The sequence below is a fragment of the Mixophyes fleayi genome, chromosome 4 (genome assembly GCF_038048845.1).
Source record: "Mixophyes fleayi isolate aMixFle1 chromosome 4, aMixFle1.hap1, whole genome shotgun sequence".
Classification (NCBI taxonomy): domain Eukaryota; kingdom Metazoa; phylum Chordata; class Amphibia; order Anura; family Limnodynastidae; genus Mixophyes; species Mixophyes fleayi.
This window is the reverse complement of record NC_134405.1, coordinates 34,613,420-34,632,387: the sequence shown is the minus strand read 5'-3', so window position 1 is coordinate 34,632,387 and position 18,968 is coordinate 34,613,420. Positions and strand designations below refer to the sequence as shown.

The window sequence follows — 18,968 nt, the reverse complement described above, 5'->3', positions numbered from 1 at the left end:
CGTCCATCAAGATCCTTGTGTTCATATTGTCTAATCCATAACCAGTTGCTGCTAGTCATAGACTTTCCTTTAGCATCCTCTCACCATCTGCTGATTCTCCTGTTCCGCTAGTCACCCTGCTATCAGAGGACCACTGTGTGTATACACTACTCTGGTAAGACTACATCTGGTGATATCCTGGGCAAAGACTCCTAGTGCCTGTGACAATATCAGAGTATATGTTGTAATAGAAAATCTGCCTGCTTTCAGGAACACCGCATATAATAGAGGTCAAATGTTAACATAATCCAGATGGATTCATAGGGCGATTCCACAAAGATAGATGTGTGTGTGATATCGCTCTCCTTGTGATCACATGTGTAAATATACAAGACCTGAGCGGCATAGAACAATTGACAGTTTATAAAAGAATTCGATTCCCAATAAAAGCCGGACTTATTGATTTGCACTCTCCGCTTCTATATCTCCTATTTGGATAGGGAGATAATTGGCCAACACGTTGCATAAGTTACGTGCAAGTCTGTAACTACAATTTGTGAGCCAGACTTAATGTCCTCCGTTCTTTGCTTAGGAGTAAGCCCGTACAGATTCGGACCAGACCAATTGCAACCGCATATGCGGCAATGATTATGAAGTCCTACCCCGGGGTATGTAGAGCAGGTTTCCGGATCTCCAGAGCTCCGCAACTCCAGTGTGCATTAGTCAGTCCGTGCAGTCTGCCTGAAAAGTTTCTCGGAACTCCGTTGCCATTTCATCAGAGGCAATTGCCTCTGCCGATTAGAGTTTTTGTGCTATCCTTCATAGTTTTTAGTTTTTACCTATTTTAGCAGGTCCAGATCCTGCTCTGGATAACAGCATCTCGACCGGACAATTGAGATATATTAGCGCCCTGTATATGTGTGTTTGTTATATGCTATTATTGTTCTCCATTCAGCTTTCTAGGTTATTGGCAAAAATAATATTTATGGTAAGATCTATCCTCTTAAAGTTAATGTAATTTTTGGTGCAGATTTACTGATGATATTTTAATTCTCTTGGAAAGAGATATTTCATGTTTTGAGCATTTTTGTATTATATTTACAACATTTAGCATTAACTCTATCATTCACATTTTAATTGAGTAACACAAGTATTCACTTTTTGGATTTGAATGTATACATGAAGGTTATAGTATTTGGTGAAACTTGGTGAAACTTAATACTTGAGGACAGCAATCATTATTAAAAATGCCTCAATATCATTCATAAAGGTGAATTGCATTGAACTTGTAGACTTTTCTCTAATAATTCTAATAATCTAATTAGCAAAGAATACACTTTTATACAAGCGTTATAAGTAATATACTTTAGATGAGGCAATTAATTATGGCAATTACCTGGAAACAGAAACAATGCAACATCCAGATAAGGACGGGATGTTTTTGAAAATTTCTTGAATATACTATATCAATTAATTTAATTAAGGTACTTAAAACACCGTAAAACATTTAATAAACACTGGGACACAATGATTAATAACCAAATTTTGAAAATATTATTGAAAAAAAGAATAGAAAATAATATAATATAATAATATAATACCATAATATTTCCCCCTTTTATATAATGAAAAATTTAATTTGCCCCATAAGTTAATTATAAATTAATAAATAAAGTTTGCCTTTTTGTCAATAAATAATGGTTTCACCATAATTTGTAAATAAATTAGGCTTCCTCTTATGTTGTGAATGGAAAAATATCTCAAGCAACATCATTGAGCTTCTTAGATAATCAGAAGCAGGTATTTGATGTTTGGTTTTGACCAAACCACCGACAGTTCAACTGTTTCCAATCGGTCACACGTAGTCAGAAGTTTAACATCCCAGCCTGAAACCACACTATAGGAAATGCAGGGGTTTGGAATACTAAACCGCCAGCAATGTGTGACAGCTTAAAACTGCCACCAAACATGATTTTTAGTAAATCTACCCAATAGTCTTCATAGTGTTTAACTGTACATGTAATAAACTGAGAAAAACAACCAATTTAGATCACTGTGTTTTACCACCTGCTGGACATAAAATGTTTCTTAATTTTATTTGGCGAAACGAGATCAAAATTTATATTACATATACTCACTCTCTTCCACACTTCTCTATAGAAAGTGTTCAAACTAATGTCATCATTTTACTTATGCTGGCATGAAAAAGTTTGTTCCTTGAGTACAATATTACCTTTTTTTCCCAAAAAAAGTTTCCGCTTCTTCCCCATCTCTAAGGTTTGGGACATTGTGGAGAAGTCTGACATTGGCTGTACCCCGGGAAGTGGAGCTAATAATATGGGGGTGTTTTACGATGCTGGACTTGCTGTACAGACAAATTTTGGAATGACCACAAAAGAGAGATCAGGTATGTGCGTGATCATAGTGCATGGGCTTAATTAGCTAAAACATTTTCACAGTTTTACAGATCCAGCCTCATACAGTTGCTTAATAAGTAAAAGTTTGTTCTAAAAAGGCAAATTATTCATGGGGGAAAAGCAATGGATCTACTAAAAGTTAATTTGTAAAAAACAGGGCTAAAAACACTATTTTACAGTTTAATTTTCTAATTTGCAAATCTTTTTAGAGGCATATTGTCCTATAAGTTACAAGTTTTCAATACCCCCACAAAAAATAAAAATAAATCATCAGACACTGGAAGATCACTGCAATAACCAATTTATCAGAGGAATCTACGTATGGTCAATCTGTAAATCACAGTACAAATCATCAAACAATGTTTTCACTGGTATGAGATAATTGAGATTGCTTTAGATGGAATAAATAAAATACTTTTATACATATATAGAGCTTTTCACATTAATTTCAGTGACGTATTTAGTGTGTTTAAAATAACAAACAATTGAATTCATCACAATCTCATGAATTGGAAGAAAAATAGAAAAGAGATATTAGAGATTTCAGACAATCAATTACTGATTTCAGCATAAATAAACATAAACTCAATTATGAAGTGATAGTAATTGATACATATACACATACCTGAATAAGTCCCCAAGAGGACATTTTTAAGAAGTTGGAAATTTCCATTTAATTACATTTATTTATGTAGAAAACGTACACTGTTTATCTGAGAAATACATTTTCTAATTGATGATTAGTATTATTTACAGTACTGATGATCAAGCTATCCAGGAGTTATCGGTATTAGCAGAACAAAATGATTATTTTCTGACAATGTTCTGATTTTACTTTACTTGATATTGATCATCTTGTGGGATATCCTTCTTTATGCCTAGATTCATCATGCAAAGCTAGTAAGAAACGTAGGCGACGATCATCCGCAGCACTGATGGAATACAAAGACAAGAAAGGTAAGAGGAGAAATTAGCTAAGAAGTCACAGTTTGTGTCATTGTGTCATGACTTTTCTGTCTGACCTATCTCTGTCACACCTCATTCTATCTGGAATTCACTCTAATTATCCTATAAAACCTAGGGTAGGCTATACGTAAGTAATCAATTGTGACCAGGCTGTGACCACATTTGCAGATATCTGCTTACCGGTGACAAAGAGGGTGCCAATTGAACTTCATGGCACTTCTACTGTTAAACATGACATTGACATGGATGGAAATTAGATTGGACATCTAGGGAGAGGGTTTTAATGTAAAGGGTGAGGAGTTTGTATTGGATTCTGTAGGGGACAGGGAGCCAGTGTAGTGACTGGCAGAGAGGGCAAGCCAATACTGTTGACATTTCAGCTTTAGTAATATGGTTATATGTAATAAAATGTACCTCTTGATTTTCTTGTTTAGCTTTGAATTATGAAGCCCTGGAGAAACAATGCTGCAGTGACGGTATGGTTTCCAATCCTATGGGCTACAGCTGTGAGCGGCGGGCTCTCCTCATCCAAGATGGAGAGAAGTGTGTGGAAGCCTTCTTGGACTGCTGCAGATCCATTGAACTGAAACTGAAGATAGAGAAGGAGCTGAAAGACCAGGATGACTTGGACAGAAGTGAGCAGATATGACACAGGAAAATTAATCTTATAATGAAACCTAACTGATAAGTGTGACCATGCATATCCATACAGATAAAGGATGTTTAATTGAAACACCCACTTATTATCATCACCATAATTTATTTGTGTGGCGCTACAGATTCCATAGCACCTGACATAGTCATACAGATATGACATATATGAAAACAGTAAATATAATAACATGTACATGGGTACACAGCAGAATAATAAATACATGGATGCTATTAACAGCGCAAATTGCATAGCAAATATAAATAATTCAGCATAATACTTGACAGGGACAATCAAGGACAACAGTAAGTGGACAGGCATAACACATATGTTAGAGGAATTTGCCCATGAGAGCTTACATTCTAGAGGGATGGGGTAATGAGAGGAAATAGGGTCTAAAGCAGAGGTGTCAAAGTTCATTCCTTAAGGGCTACCAATAGTTCATGTTTTCAGGATTTCATTAATCATGCACAGGTGAGTTAATCTATTTGGCTGGGTCAGTAATTATCCCACCTGTTTCTACAGACAGAAATCCAGAAAACATGACCTGTTGGTAGACCTTGAGGACTAAACTTGGGCACCTCTGGTCTAAAGGGACAATGAGCTTAGAGATCCAGGTGGAGGCTAAACAGACAAAGTGGGGGGTGGAAGTGGTGATAGGATAGGTTGAAATAGGTAAGGATATTGAGCAGAAGGGATGGGGAAGACGTGGACCAAGGAAGTAGAGGTAGGAAAGGGGGTAGGAGTAAGATGGGACAGTGTGGAGACACATGGAAAGCAGTCAGTGTTATGGGATACCAACTTCTCCATTTTACTGGGTACAGTAAAACAAGTTTAGCAAACTATTAGAAATATTTCTGATGATTTAAGGGCATCAGGAGCCTGACTCAGAAAAATAATCTTTCCAACTTAAAAAATTTAGGACCTGATTCACGTTCAGACGTAAGTCTCTTTACGTGCCGCATCTTGCGGGATTTCAATCTGCGCATGCTTGGAAATGGACCTTACTCCAATGAATACAAGTGGATGCAATTCATGTCTGAATGCAAATGACACTTTGACTGCCTTAGAATTGAAACGCGGAACAGGGATGGAAAAGGGTGGTGGAGGCAATATACGGTAAGGGCCTGCCTAGGGTGTTCCAACAGAGGTGCCGCCAATTGAAGTCCTGGGTTTCTCGAAAGTATCCTCTTTTTAGTAGTGTCATTTGCAGCAGCTGCAAGACAGGTGTAAGTGCTAACTGCATAATTGCCAACTTCTTCTAGGTGGCATCCGGGAGCTGCCGGGGGGAGGTGGGCATGCAGGGGGTGGGGCTCCAAAAATCACGTCATTTTGCATGCACCCCCTGTGACGTAATGACGCAAACACAGCATTTTACAGCGAGGGGCGGCGCCACGTGCCGCGATTCCCGGAGAATTTTGGACCGAATTCTGTCCACTTCCTAGTGAAGTTGGCAGAATATTAAAAAAAAGCTAGTACGCATTAAGTGCTTCCTGATTCATGTATTTAATATAAAAAAAGTAAATCAATTTAAATAATTTTAAAAATGTTTTTAAAACATATTTTTATTAATGATTATAATATTATGAGCTGTTAATTTATTTTAGAGAATTTCTCTTTTGCATGCGTTCTGATGGGACTTTATATTGCAGATATGCATGTGCATATTGTGTGTTCTGTGTATATTGTGTGTTCTGTGTATATTCTGTGTTCTCTCTGTTAACTAGAGATGGTCACTGACCCCCGTGTTTTGGTTTTGGATTCGGTTTTGGATCTGGATTACCGTCGTGTTTTGGTTTTGGTTTTGCTTTTGCAAAACCGCCATTGCGTGTTTTGGTTTTGGTTTTGGTTTTGTTTGGTTTTGTTTTGCTATTTTTTTGGAAAATCCATGTTTTTGGGCCTAAATTAACCCAATTTAGTGCTCCAAATGTTTTAGAGACAAGTAATCTAATTGTTGAGGTAATAAATCATCCAAAAAAACAGTTTAATTCTTCGTTGGTAGGCCTATTCTACACACAAAACAGATTGTCTTCCTCTCCATCTATGCATATTGGCAATGCAGCCATCTTCTTTGAATGTATATTACAACCTACACTTATAGTTAAATATGTAAAGAAATGGAAAAAGCCAGTTTGGTTTCTGTCTCTCAAGGCCCCCCTCCACTTGTATAAAATACCAAAAAATTCAGCCATTATAGACTGTACAATATTAATTGACATGGAGAAAGCCAGTTTGGTTTCTGTCTCTCTAGGCCCCCCTCCACTTGTATAAAATACTAAAAAATTCAGCCATTATAGACTGTACAATATTAATTGACATGGAGAAAGACAGTTTGGGGTCACTCTGTCTCTCTAGGCCCCCCTCCACTTGTATAAAATACCAAAAAATTCAGCCATTATAGACTGTACAATATTAATTGACATGGAAAAAGCCAGTTTGGTTTCTGTCTCTCTAGACCCCCCTCCACTTGTATAAAATACCCAAAAATTCAGCCATTATAGACTGTACAATATTATGAAAAATGGACAAAGCCAGTTTAGGGTCACTCTGTCTATGACACCCTACCCTTAAGGATAAATTGCCCTAACAGCAGCCTTTCAAGATGGTATGTGATATGGAAATGCCACAAGTCCCTTTCCTCTTTGGGGGTAGATTGCACCCTACACTTACATAGAAAGTTTTAAAAAGATGTTATCGGCATCATCTTCAGCTTAATCCTCACCCTCATCAGTGTGTACGTCATCATCACAGACTATCAATTCATCGCCGCTTGAATCCGCCATTAGAGAACAGTCAGTGCTTGGATGTCTTGGATGGTGAAGGCCTTCCTCGTGGAAGATGTAGTTCATTTTTATAAACATCATTTTCTCCACATTTTTGGGAAGTAACCTTCTACGGCGATCACTGACTAAGTTCCCTGCTGTGCTGAACACTCGTTCAGAGTACACACTGGAGGGTGGGCAACTTAGGTATTGCAAAGCAAGTTTGTATATGGGTTTCCAAATGGCCTGCTTTTCTTCCCAGTAAGGAAAGGGACTGTCTGACATTTCCATATCAACTACCTCTTGAAAGTAATCCTCCACCATCCTTTGCATGTTTATACTCATATTGGATGGAGTTATGGGCAAAGTGACACATTTTTTTGAAAAATCCTTCAAACCAGCCCAGATGTTAAATTGTTCTCGTCTGCCCCCTGTGTCTTCCCTGCTTCTTTTTTGGAAATTTAATTTTTTACGAGCAACAGCTTGAGAAAGTGAAGGAGGACACGTCGTCAAGCCGAGGCCCAGTTCAGCGGCCAACTTGCTGAGCAATAGCTCCTTGCAAAAGTTCACATCTCGCTCATTTACAAGTAAAGACTCAATGTAGGTTTTAAACCTTGGATCAAGCACAGTGGCCAAAACGTACTGATCCGAGTTCAAGATCTTAATAACTCAAGGATCATTGTGAAGCGAATTAAGTACTTGATCGACAAGGCCAACATACTTTGCTGAATTGCTTGCTTTCAGCTCCTCCTTCATTTTCTCAAGCTGCTTTTCCAATAGTCTAATTAAAGGAATGACTTGGCTCAAACTAGCAGAGTCTGCACTGACCTCACATGTCACAACTTCAAATGGTTTCAGCACCTTGCACAGCACTGAAAGGATTCCCCACTGTGCAAGAGTGAAATACATCCCCCCTCCTTTCCCAATGTCATGACAATATGCTTGGATGGCTTTGCGCTGTTCCTCCATCCTCTGAAGCATGTACAGGGTGGAATTCCACCGAGTTACCACCTCTTGCTTAAGTTGGTGGCAGGGCAAGTTAAACTGCTCTTGGAGCTGCTGTAATCTCCTACATGCTGTGGCTGAATGCCTGAAATGGCCTGAAATTTTACGGGCCACCGAAAGCATCTCCTGCACCTCACGGTTATTTTGTAGGAAGCTCTGCACCACCAAGTTGATGGTGTGAGCAAAACAGGGAATATGTTGGAAATCACCCAGCTGTAATGCTCGCACTATATTGTTGGCGTTATCTGAAATGACATACCCTGGGGAGAGTCCGAGTGGTATAAGCCATGCATCAATCACATCTCTCAGTTTGCGTAACAAATTGTCATCCGTATGCCTGTTAGTGAAGCCGGTGATACAAAGAGTGGCCTGCCTGTGACAAATGTTACGTAGTGGTGTACATGCTGCTGCTGTTCCTGCTGGTGAAGGTGAATGACCAACCCAGTGGGCTGTCACAGTCATATAGTCTTTGGTTTGGCCACTTCCACTTGTCCACATATCTGTGGTTAAGTGAACAGTGGGCAGAATGGCATTTTTCAGCGCAATCTCTACATTTTTACACACTTTTTGGTATAGTTGTGGAATAGCTTTACAGGAGAAATGGTGTCGTGATGGAATTCTGTAACGCGGACACAAAACCTCAATTAACTGTGAAAAACCAGCTGCGTTTATTGTGGAGATTGGACGCAGATCTAACACTAACATTGCAGCTATGGCGTCTGTGATTCGCTTGGCGACTGGGTGACTGCTGTCATATTTGCTTCCCCTCGCAAATGATTGTTTCACAGTTAATTGTTGAAATGTAGGACTGCTCATTTTATTAACCTGCCTCTGGGATGACGATTCACCCCCAGCAGCAGCAACAGCAGCAGCAGGACTAACGCTTTCTTCAGAGGAATCAATAATAGTGCCGGAGTCATCCAGCCTTAAGTGGGATGCCGGGCTAACTCCGAGCGCTACTGAGGATATTGATGAGGATGGTGTGGTGGGTGTATTTTGTAGCCGTCGGTATGTCGGTGAGCGGAGGGTCTTAGCTGATGAGGGAGTGCTTGTATTCTTTTGGGAAGAACTTTCAGCTTTTCCCAACACTTTGCCATGAACTCTTGTTAAATGGCGTAACATAGACGAGGTTCCAAGATGGTTAAGGTCCCTCCCTCGACTGACTGTGGCTTCACATACACTACAAATGGCTATACAATTGTTGTCTGGATTTGGGTAGAAATAATTCCACACATAAGAAGTGGATTTTTTTGTTTTATGCCCAGGCATGACAATGGCCTTTTTCTTGTCACGTGCCAGAACTGCTGCCACTGGTGCAGGACTTACACAAACAACCTCATCCTCATCAACATCCTCATTAGCGCCCTCGTCACCTACAGAAATCTCCCCCTCATCCTCTTCTAATTCCAAAGTGGCATCCTCAATTTGGGTATCACCGGCTACACTCGGGCTATTAAGGCACACATCAGCAGAATGCTCACGATTAGACATCCCACTGTTGGATGGACTCTCCACAGGGATTGTTGTCATTTGTGAATCAGAGCAAATATTCTCCTGGAATGCCTCACTGTTATCTTGCAGCTCGGCTTTGACGCGTAACAGTAGTTGTGCACCAATTGTAGGCTGGGTAACTTTTTGGGATCTGACACTAATAGCCAAAGGTGAAAGCCTCATTCTCTCTTTGCCACTGCGTGTGTAGAATGGCATGCTTGCAATTTTTTTTTTATCGTCACTTAACTTTTGCTCAGTTACACTTCTTTTTCGCTTCAATACAGTAAATTTTTTTTTGTTTTTTGTTTTTTGCACTAATTTGAAAACACTCTGTTGTTTGACATCGCCTTGGCCAGATGACGTACTGGGAACACTAACATCAGGACTGGTGACAGAACCTGGTTGCTCATTCAGATCATATGTGGACTGCTTTGAATCCATTCTGAGCGCAAACCACTGGGGAGTGCTAAAAATTATTTAGTAGATACTGCTGACAGTTATGACTTTTGACAGCCAGAAATATTAATGCACAATTAGGGAGGACACCCCAAAAGCACTGAGGAGTGCTAAAAATTATTTAGTAGATACTGCTGACAGATATGACTTTTGACAGCCAGAAATATTAATGCACAAATAGGGAGGACACCCCAAAAGCACTGAGGTGTGCTAAAAATTATTTAGTAGATACTGCTGACAGAAATGACTTTTGACAGCCAGAAATATTAATGCACAATTAAGGAGGACACCCCAAAAGCACTGAGGAGTGCTAAAAATTATTTGGTAGATACTGCTGACAGATATGACTTTTGACAGCCAGAAATATTAATGCACAATTAGGGAGGACACCCCAAAAGCACTGAGGAGTGCTAAAAATTATTTAGTAGATACTGCTGACAGATATGACTTTTGACAGCCAGAAATATTAATGCACAATTAGGGAGGACACCCCAAAAGCACTGAGGAGTGCTAAAAATTATTTAGTAGATACTGCTGACAGATATGACTTTTGACAGCCAGAAATATTAATGCACAATTAGGGAGGACACCCCAAAAGCACTGAGGAGTGCTAAAAATTATTTAGTAGATACTGCTGACAGATATGACTTTTGACAGCCAGAAATATTAATGCACAATTAGGGAGGACACCCCAAAAGCACTGAGGAGTGCTAAAAATTATTTAGTAGATACTGCTGACAGATATGACTTTTGACAGCCAGAAATATTAATGCACAATTAGGGAGGACACCCCAAAAGCACTGAGGAGTGCTAAAAATTATTTGGTAGATACTGCTGACAGATATGACTTTTGACAGCCAGAAATATTAATGCACAATTAGGGAGGACACCCCAAAAGCACTGAGGAGTGCTAAAAATTATTTAGTAGATACTGCTGACAGATATGACTTTTGACAGCCAGAAATATTTATGCACAATTATGGGGGACACCCCAAAAGCACTGGGGAGTGCCAAATATGAAGAAAAAATAATAAACCTCTATCCTCCTCTCTGCACTAGCGATTTTGGTTAGAGCAATTGCAAGAACAATATTGTATTCTCTGTCCCTGCTCTAATTAGCCTATGACTACACCCTGCTCTCTCCCTCTGTCAAATGGCGATGGATTGCTGTGGAGGCGTGTATTTATAAAGTTGAAGTATCGCGAGAACCGAGCCCCGAGATCCGACGGCGTCACAATGACGTTCAGCCTCGATTTGGATTCGGAATGGGCGGGAGAGTACCGAGCTGCTCAGCTCGGTACTCGGATACCCAAAGTTCGGGTGGGTTCGGTTCTCGGTCGGAGAACCGGACCCGCCCATCTCTACTGTTAACATACTTACACCCAGATTTAAATTGAAATGTATCTTGAGATCTGCTTGGATTTGAATACAGACGGAAGTACGCTGAGGTTTCGCTTGCACTTCTTTAATGTTTTTTAAACGCATGTTGCGTGCAGATTGCTTCCGAAAATGAATCAGACCCTTAATGTAGAAAAAGGTGGACTGTCCCAGGACCACCAGAATAGCACATGAACCTTATACAATACTTGTCAAGTTGTTAACTATAGTACTAATATAACAAATAGATAAGACTAATATTACATACTTAGAGGACATGGAGTTGTTTGAAGTCTTGATAACACTGATAGGTCATGTGATGGATACCATATACCCACATACCCATATACCTTATGCCTCAGACTTGTAAACTATCCCTCTTTGTCAGGTGACAGCGATGAGAATTACCTTCCAGATTCTGAAATTGAGGTCAGGAGCAAATTCCCAGAGAGCTGGCTGTGGAATATAGTGAAAATGAAAGAAGCACCTGATGCTAATAAGTAAGTTGTTTACCTCTTTCCTTTACTGTCTATGCTTATCTCCAGTACCAGTTTAATAATCTAGGGCCTGATTCATTAGTGATCTTATCTGCCATTTTTTGCTTATCTTAAGCAAATCCACTCTGTGAATGCTCAGAGAAGTGAGATAAGAAGCAAAATCCACTGCGTAAGTGAAGAATTTCTTAAGTTAAGATGAAAATACATCGTAACTTCACTCTTATCTCCCCATTTCTTCTTAAAAATAAGCATCTTAACTTTTGCACAAGATAAGATCACTAATGAATCAGGCCCCTAATTACTAAGGGACCAATCACATTAAATAGAAGATAGAAATGATTTTATTTATTCGGAGCCCACGTACATACAGATTATAATGTCTCTACAGGAACTTGTACAGCACAGGTCCTCACCTGGTGATATTTCTTCACCTATTCTCAAGGAGTCTGTTTACATGGGCATATTAGCCTTGTATGATGATTACTTTGTAACCAATCATACATTAGCTTGTATTAGTCTAGTTTAAAGAAAATTAAAAGGAAAGTGTTGGCTGCTATGATTTTAGTCCAAATTTGTACCTTATTAGTAAATAACCACTAGCCAATTAGTAGCAAGCATATGCATTGTTGATCCTCATGTTAAAATTTACTGACATCTTACCTGTACATAAAAATATACCATAGACCAGTGCTTTTTTTGTCATAGAACTCACCGAAACTCAGTTCCAGCACCTATTTTCAACGGATTTTCCAAGTTTTAAAAGTAGCTTTTGAAGATTTAATGTTTGGTCCATGTGGACTTGAATCACCCTGTCGAGTGTAGCAGGTCAGCGGTAAAAATCATTAAAACGGTGCATGCGGGATGCTTGTGTGTCGAGTCCGATGCATGCGTACTTCATCTGCGCTGGTTGTGATGGCACTGGTCAGCTAGTGGCGCTGCTCAGTGTCAGCAGTTCTGGGCGGCCGTGGGCACCACCTTGACTCTCTCGGCTCTGCTGGTGGCGTAGCAGGCGTCGCTATGATGAATGGGGCGCCACTTCCGGTTTCTTCATCCCGGTTGTCTCAATGCTCATTATAGCGTCCTGTCTCAGTACTGCTGCCTGCTCCTGTGCTAGTTTAGTGTTGAACCTTTGATTGATTTATCTGTGTATGACCTCTGCCTGTCTCTGGACCCTGAACCATTGCCTGTGACCCTGACCTTTTGCCTGTACCCGAACTCCGAACCATTGCCTGTGACCCTGACTTTTTGCCTGTACCCGGACTCTGAAGCATTGCCTGTGATCCTGATCTTTTGCCTGTATCCGAACTCTGAACCATTGCTGGTGATCCTGAAACTGTTGTACCTGATGTCTCCACCTGGGCTCTGTCCGGTCCACAGATCTCTGGCCTGTCCCTACTCCGTGTGCTACCTCCTGTACCTAGGCGCTGCTGTGTGAACATAAACTTGTACTACACTGAGTGTAAGTCCTGGGGGCATCCAAGTACCTGTGAGCATAACCAGTCTCTACATGAAAGGCGGTGCTATAGGTGAAGACCTCTTCTGCTAAGTTCTACAAATTTATTCCGCACTGGTAGCCATAACATTCAGCTTGTGATTGGTCGTGTGGTCACGATCTGAGTGCTTACTGCGGACAGCGACCGTTATGTTTCGTTACACAACTGATGTGTGTGGGTGTGCGTGCAGTGATTGTTTACATGATGTGAGTTCTGGCATCTTTTTTCTTACAAAAAAGCACTGCCATAGACCATAAAGGACCATAATGGTCTTATTATGGTTAGTGGTCTATCCGCCTAATATGCCTGTATGGGAATCATGTGCATTAGTATAGTCCTCTGTTCAGTCTCCATGTGTGTCTTCAATGGGCATAGCACTGAAGTGAAACCAAGTTCACACAATGGTGAATACATCATGTAAACAGTCCCTACAATAGCTTGTTTCTGACTCGAGAAATAAAGAGAACAGTACATTTAATAGTAACTATTATCGGTCAATCGGTGATAACAGACTGTTTGGCAATATAATGAAGAGTGAGACTACATGAAAATACTGAAGCTTTGCTGAAAAAATTAATTAACCAATGAAAACGCAAACTTTTCTGAGGAATTTTCTGTATTCAAAAAGAAAACATACATACAGAGCACTCATCGTTGCTTGAGGACCTCACGCTTCATTAACATTTAAACCAATAGTGTAAGAGGTGTGTATTGGTTGTATGGCCACAGCTCCTCTTCAATCAAATGCAGTGCTCAGCACACAATTACTGATGTTGCAGTTTGAATCTCTCACCCAATCACAGTCTCCAGTGCCAGAAGGTCTTTGCTGCTTCTCCTATGACTCACCAATATGTATTAACTGAATTCAGTAACAGTGTGATATATTAGGGGGTATTTATTCAACATTTCATTAACATGTCTATCTTTCCTCAGCATTTCCACGCATGTCATGACAAATATGTTCCTGAAAGATTCAATCACAACATGGGAGGTGTTGGCCGTGAGTTTGTCTGAAAATAAAGGTAAGAAACATAAAAAGAGGTAAACTCTGCAGTTAGAGGTAAGTGAATAGTGATATTTTATAAATATTCCCATGTCATCTGGCATGAAACTCTAGATTGAACCACTTTGAATGCTGGGAAATCATATGACCCATTCGATAATAAGGAACAGGGTCATTGGCTGGCTGGCAAATTTTAGCCTGGGGAGAGTGAGACTTCACTCAGCAGCCTCTTAGGAAGATTTTAAAGGAAAAGACAAGGCAGCCTACTATGGGACCTGGAGAGCCAGCCCTGGGGTCGTCCCACTGGAAAAGATGCAGCATTTGAAGAGTTATCATTTAATATAGGGCTCACTACATAATGGATGAACCAAAGCAAAGCTAAGTTACAATCATTACATTTCAAAACTCTCAAATTGTCTTACATTTATCACTCTTCGTTTTACACACTCTTTACTCATTAATATCTCAGTCCCAAAGTATCTATCTATCTATCTATCTATCTGTTTGTCTATCTGTCTGTCTGTCTATCATCTATCTATCTATCTATCTATCTATCTATCTATCTATCTATCTATCTATCTATCTATCTATCTGTCTGTCTGTCTGTCTCTTTGTTTCTCTGTCTCTCTGTCTCTCTGTCTGTCTGTCTGTCTGTCTGTCTATCTATCTATCTATCTATCTCTGGATTTTTACAAATAAATCTTTAGGTTTCCCCACCAGTTCCCTGTGTAACTAACAGTAAAACAAGGCTCAGTCCATGTAACTAAGTAATATAACAATCGGTTGCTACTTATCCCTTTAGTTTCCAGCATCCAATGGTAGCATGGCTTCTCTCGGGTATGGAGTCTGGCAGCTGTCTACATTGCTCTCCAAATGTTCTCTTCTTCTCCTCTCCTCACTTCACCCTCCAATCTCTTTCTCTCACTCTCTGGTGCCTCTATCTCCAACTCTGCTCTTCAGTTCTAATGAGTCTTGCCTCTCTCTCTCTCTCTCTCTGTCTCCTCTGCCTGGGTCACATATGCTTCTCTCTCCTCCCCTAAGCTCTGCCTTTCTTCATTCTGAAATCCTTTGCTCACTTTCCCACTCTGCACCTCCTCTGCATGACTCTGATTGTCATCTCTCCTCCCCAGGCATGCTGGGAGTTGTAGTTCTGTGACAGCTGGGACCTGATCAGTTGCGTATACGCGGTCGATCTCGGATGCCGGAGCTACACTTGCTAAACAATTTGTCTAATTTACAAGTGTTTTACTAATATATTCTTATTTTGCTTTCATTTGGTTTGCCCTTTTTCTTATGTACAGGTATCTGTGTGGCTCCACCATGTGAGATCATAGCCTTTAAGAATTTCTTCATTGACCTAAGACTGCCCTATTCTGTGGTACGGAACGAGCAGGTTGAAATCCGGGCAATTATCCACAACTATGCTTCAGTAGAATCAAGGGTAAATAAAAACAAGGACTTATTCCTATACACCAATTGAAATACTGTGCAGCAGAGGACTACATTAAATAACAATGATTTGATAAACCATATTTGTGCACCCATTCAGAGGTATCATCTTGTGCTTAAAATCATTACTGATGGATATTTATATTTATTCACATTATAAAACAGCCAGGCCCCATTCTGTGCCTATGTGCTTACAAGTCAATAAAGGCACAATAAAATTAGTACTGTTACTATACCCCATACTGTTTTATTTGTGGCACATACTTTTGAAGATTTAGTTTAAATTGAGTAACATGCACCTTTAAATTCATGTGTACACTAAAGTGCAACTAAAAACAACAAATACAACCTATAAACAATATAGGATGAGACCCAAGCTAGCTCAGGGATGATAAAACTAAACAAAAATAAACAATGATTTATTTTAAAGACAATCCCATCCCCTTATCTCATATCAGTAATCTGTCTCCACAAAATGAAGTCTTGTTTGTGAACTGCTCTGCAAAACGCTTTGCAATGGTGTTCATACTCCATACTTTACAAGGAACTATGCCACACAGCCAAACATCTCTCCTTGGCTAGTGTAACCTTCTGATCATCTACAAATACTGCCATCTTGCACCCCACACCCATGTGCTTTGCCATAAATCACCCGCACACATCCAGGTGCTTGCCACTCCCAAAGATTACTTATCCACTGACAGCCAGCAAAATCATAATCTGTAGTCAATCCTTACTTAAATCTCCCAATGGCACACTACACTTTTATTATTACCTCATGAATAAATTTAAGAAACTGAGGGGCGAGATATAGTTCCAGTCCGGCTTATCCTTTATTTTTGGTACCAGGTACCCTGCTCTTATCATAAAGCCTCTTGTTGTAGTGTTTGTGATGCTGAAGCATAACTACTCACACTGACAGACTGCAGTACATTATACCTCACTATTTAGCCTCCAGCATGAAATAATTGTTGCTTGGTTGCCATTTTGTGAGATGCAACTACTTCCATGGGCTTTCTCAGACTTTGCTCTGATCATCCACATCATGGTATTACTCAGTCAACTTTTCCAAGTTCTCTTTTCAATAGCTGTTTCTTTGATCTTCAGATCTTCGATAATTCCTGTATGTCAACCAAGCAGTCTTATAGATCATTTTGTGGCAACAATCTTGAGAAGGGAACAGACTAAGTGGCAGCACAGAGTTTAGAAACATATCTAGAGGGCATTACATCTCATAGAAATCATCTTTTTTTCCCTCAGTGTTACTGTACATTAAGAAAAATCCAATATACCATGGATGCACAGAACAACAGCTTCTTAAAGCAGGATGTAAATCCTATTAGATGAAGGTCTTATTTCATTAGTTTTCAGAGTGCTCTACTTACAGATCAGTGCAAGGAGTGGATCAGTGGTTGAGTGTTCAGACTGACACTGAAATGCTTGCTGCAGACCCTACATTACGTTTCAACATTGCCTCCTTGTGACTCAATTAAGCAAGCAATCTGTGCTTGAGAAATGTTGTGTCCAGCTTTCAATAATGTTCTTAAAGGTGCTACATTATGTCTACTGATAGTACTACAATCTCATTTTGCTTGTATTTTTGGGTTCCAGGTACGAGTGTCCCTTTCTTACAGTGAAAAGTTCTGCAGCCTTTCCACACCTTCAAAGAAGTACACCCAAGAGGTGAAAGTAAAGCCACACTCCACCTTTGCGGTTCCGTTTATCGTTGTGCCGCTCTTTGTGGGAGAGCTTGATGTTGAGGCAAAAGCCTCAATCTATGGAGAGTTTGCAGGAGATGGTATCAGGAAGCCACTGAAGGTTGTGGTGAGTAACTGATAATGACATGGTTGAAAAAAAATAAATATATATTTAGGGCCCGAGTCATTAAGGACTGCATACTGAGCGCAATGTGTGTTTGTTTTAAAATGCGTGTAAATCAGCTGTCCCGAAGTCAGGAAGGAACAGATCTGAAGATACGCATGGTGATGATTATGGGTGAAGGTCTATTCTGCTCTCCTACAACAGACAATTTATGCCACCTGTCAATAATATAGGCATTCATTTTAAAACAAGGAAATAAAAAAAATATTTTACTTTATTTACTTATTTACTTCATCAACATCAACATTTATTTATATAGCGCCAGCAAATTCCGTAGCGCTTTACAATTGGGAACAAACATTAATAAGACAATACTGGGTAATACATACAGACAGAGAGGTAAGAGAACCCTGCTCGAAAGCATACAATCTATAGGACAATGGGAGTTAGAAACACAAGGGCATGTGCTACATCATATTGCACAATGGACCAGCCAGACTGCAAAGGTAAAAGTACTGAGTGGGCTGTGTGTGTTGCAATGTTGGTCAGAAGGTTGTTGTCTTGCATTAGCAGTGTAGAGGATGGTAATAGGGTAATCTAGGGAAATTAGGATGATGGTTGAGGAATATCATAACCTTGTCTGAAGAGGTGGGTTTTCAGTGAACGCTTGAAGGTTTTAAGACTAGAGGAAAGTCTTACTGTGCGAGGGAGGGAATTCCACAAAGTAGGTGCACCCCGGAAAAAATCCTGTAACCGAGAATGGGAGGATGTGATGGGAGCGGAGGAGAGATGTAGATCTTGTGCAGAACGGAGGTGTCGAGTAGGGAGATATTTCGAGACAAGTGAGGAAATGTATGTCGGTGCAATTTTGTTGATGGCCTTGTATGTTAGTAGAAGAATTTTATATTGGATTCGTTGAAATACAGGCAGCCAATGTAGAGACTGACAGAGTGGCTCAGCAGAGGAATAACGGTTTGTAAGGAAAATCAGTCTAGCCGCAGCATGCAAAATAGATTGTAGGGGTTCAAGTCTGACTTTGGGAAGACCAGTAAGGAGGGAATTGCAATAGTCGATGCGGGAGATAAGGAGTGCATGAATTAATGTTTTTGCGGTGTCTTGTGTCAGATATGTGCGTATTCTGGAAATGTTCTTTAGGTGTATGTAACATGATTTAGATATAGAGTTGATGTGGGGAATAAACGACAGTTGTGAATCAAGGATTACACCTAGGCAACGAGCTTGTGGGGTGGGATTTATGGTCATGTTATTGACAGAAATAGAAATGTCAGGCAGGAAGCTTCTGTTCTTGGGTGGGAATATTATTAATTCAGTTTTTGAAAGATTGAGTTTGAGTTGGCGAGAAGACATCCAAGATGAAATGGCAGAAAGACAGTCAGTAACGCGAGACAACACAGATGGTGAAAGATCAGGAGAGGATAGATAAATTTGTGTATCATCCGCATAGAGATGATACTGAAATCCAAAGGAGCTTATTAGTTTTCCAAGTGAAGTGGTGTAGATAGAGAATAGCAGAGGACCTAGGACTGAGCCTTGTGGAACTCCAACTGATAAAGGAAGCGGAGCAGAGGTGGATCCAGAG

The 18,968-nt window shown here is 40.0% G+C and overlaps 1 protein-coding gene across 2 annotated transcripts in view; it reads left to right on the top strand.

The window, feature by feature from the left end:
* The window catches only part of LOC142151177 (venom factor-like), a 141,384-nt gene that overhangs the window by 52,589 nt on the left and 69,827 nt on the right, over window positions 1-18,968 (top strand). For both annotated transcript variants that reach the window (XM_075206542.1, XM_075206543.1), the window contains exons 15-21: window positions 2,257-2,386; window positions 3,279-3,353; window positions 3,797-3,997; window positions 11,494-11,605; window positions 14,029-14,117; window positions 15,400-15,539; window positions 17,159-17,371. In XM_075206542.1, the coding sequence (XP_075062643.1) occupies window positions 2,257-2,386; window positions 3,279-3,353; window positions 3,797-3,997; window positions 11,494-11,605; window positions 14,029-14,117; window positions 15,400-15,539; window positions 17,159-17,371 (960 nt within the window). The remainder of the gene's footprint in view (window positions 1-2,256; window positions 2,387-3,278; window positions 3,354-3,796; window positions 3,998-11,493; window positions 11,606-14,028; window positions 14,118-15,399; window positions 15,540-17,158; window positions 17,372-18,968) is intronic.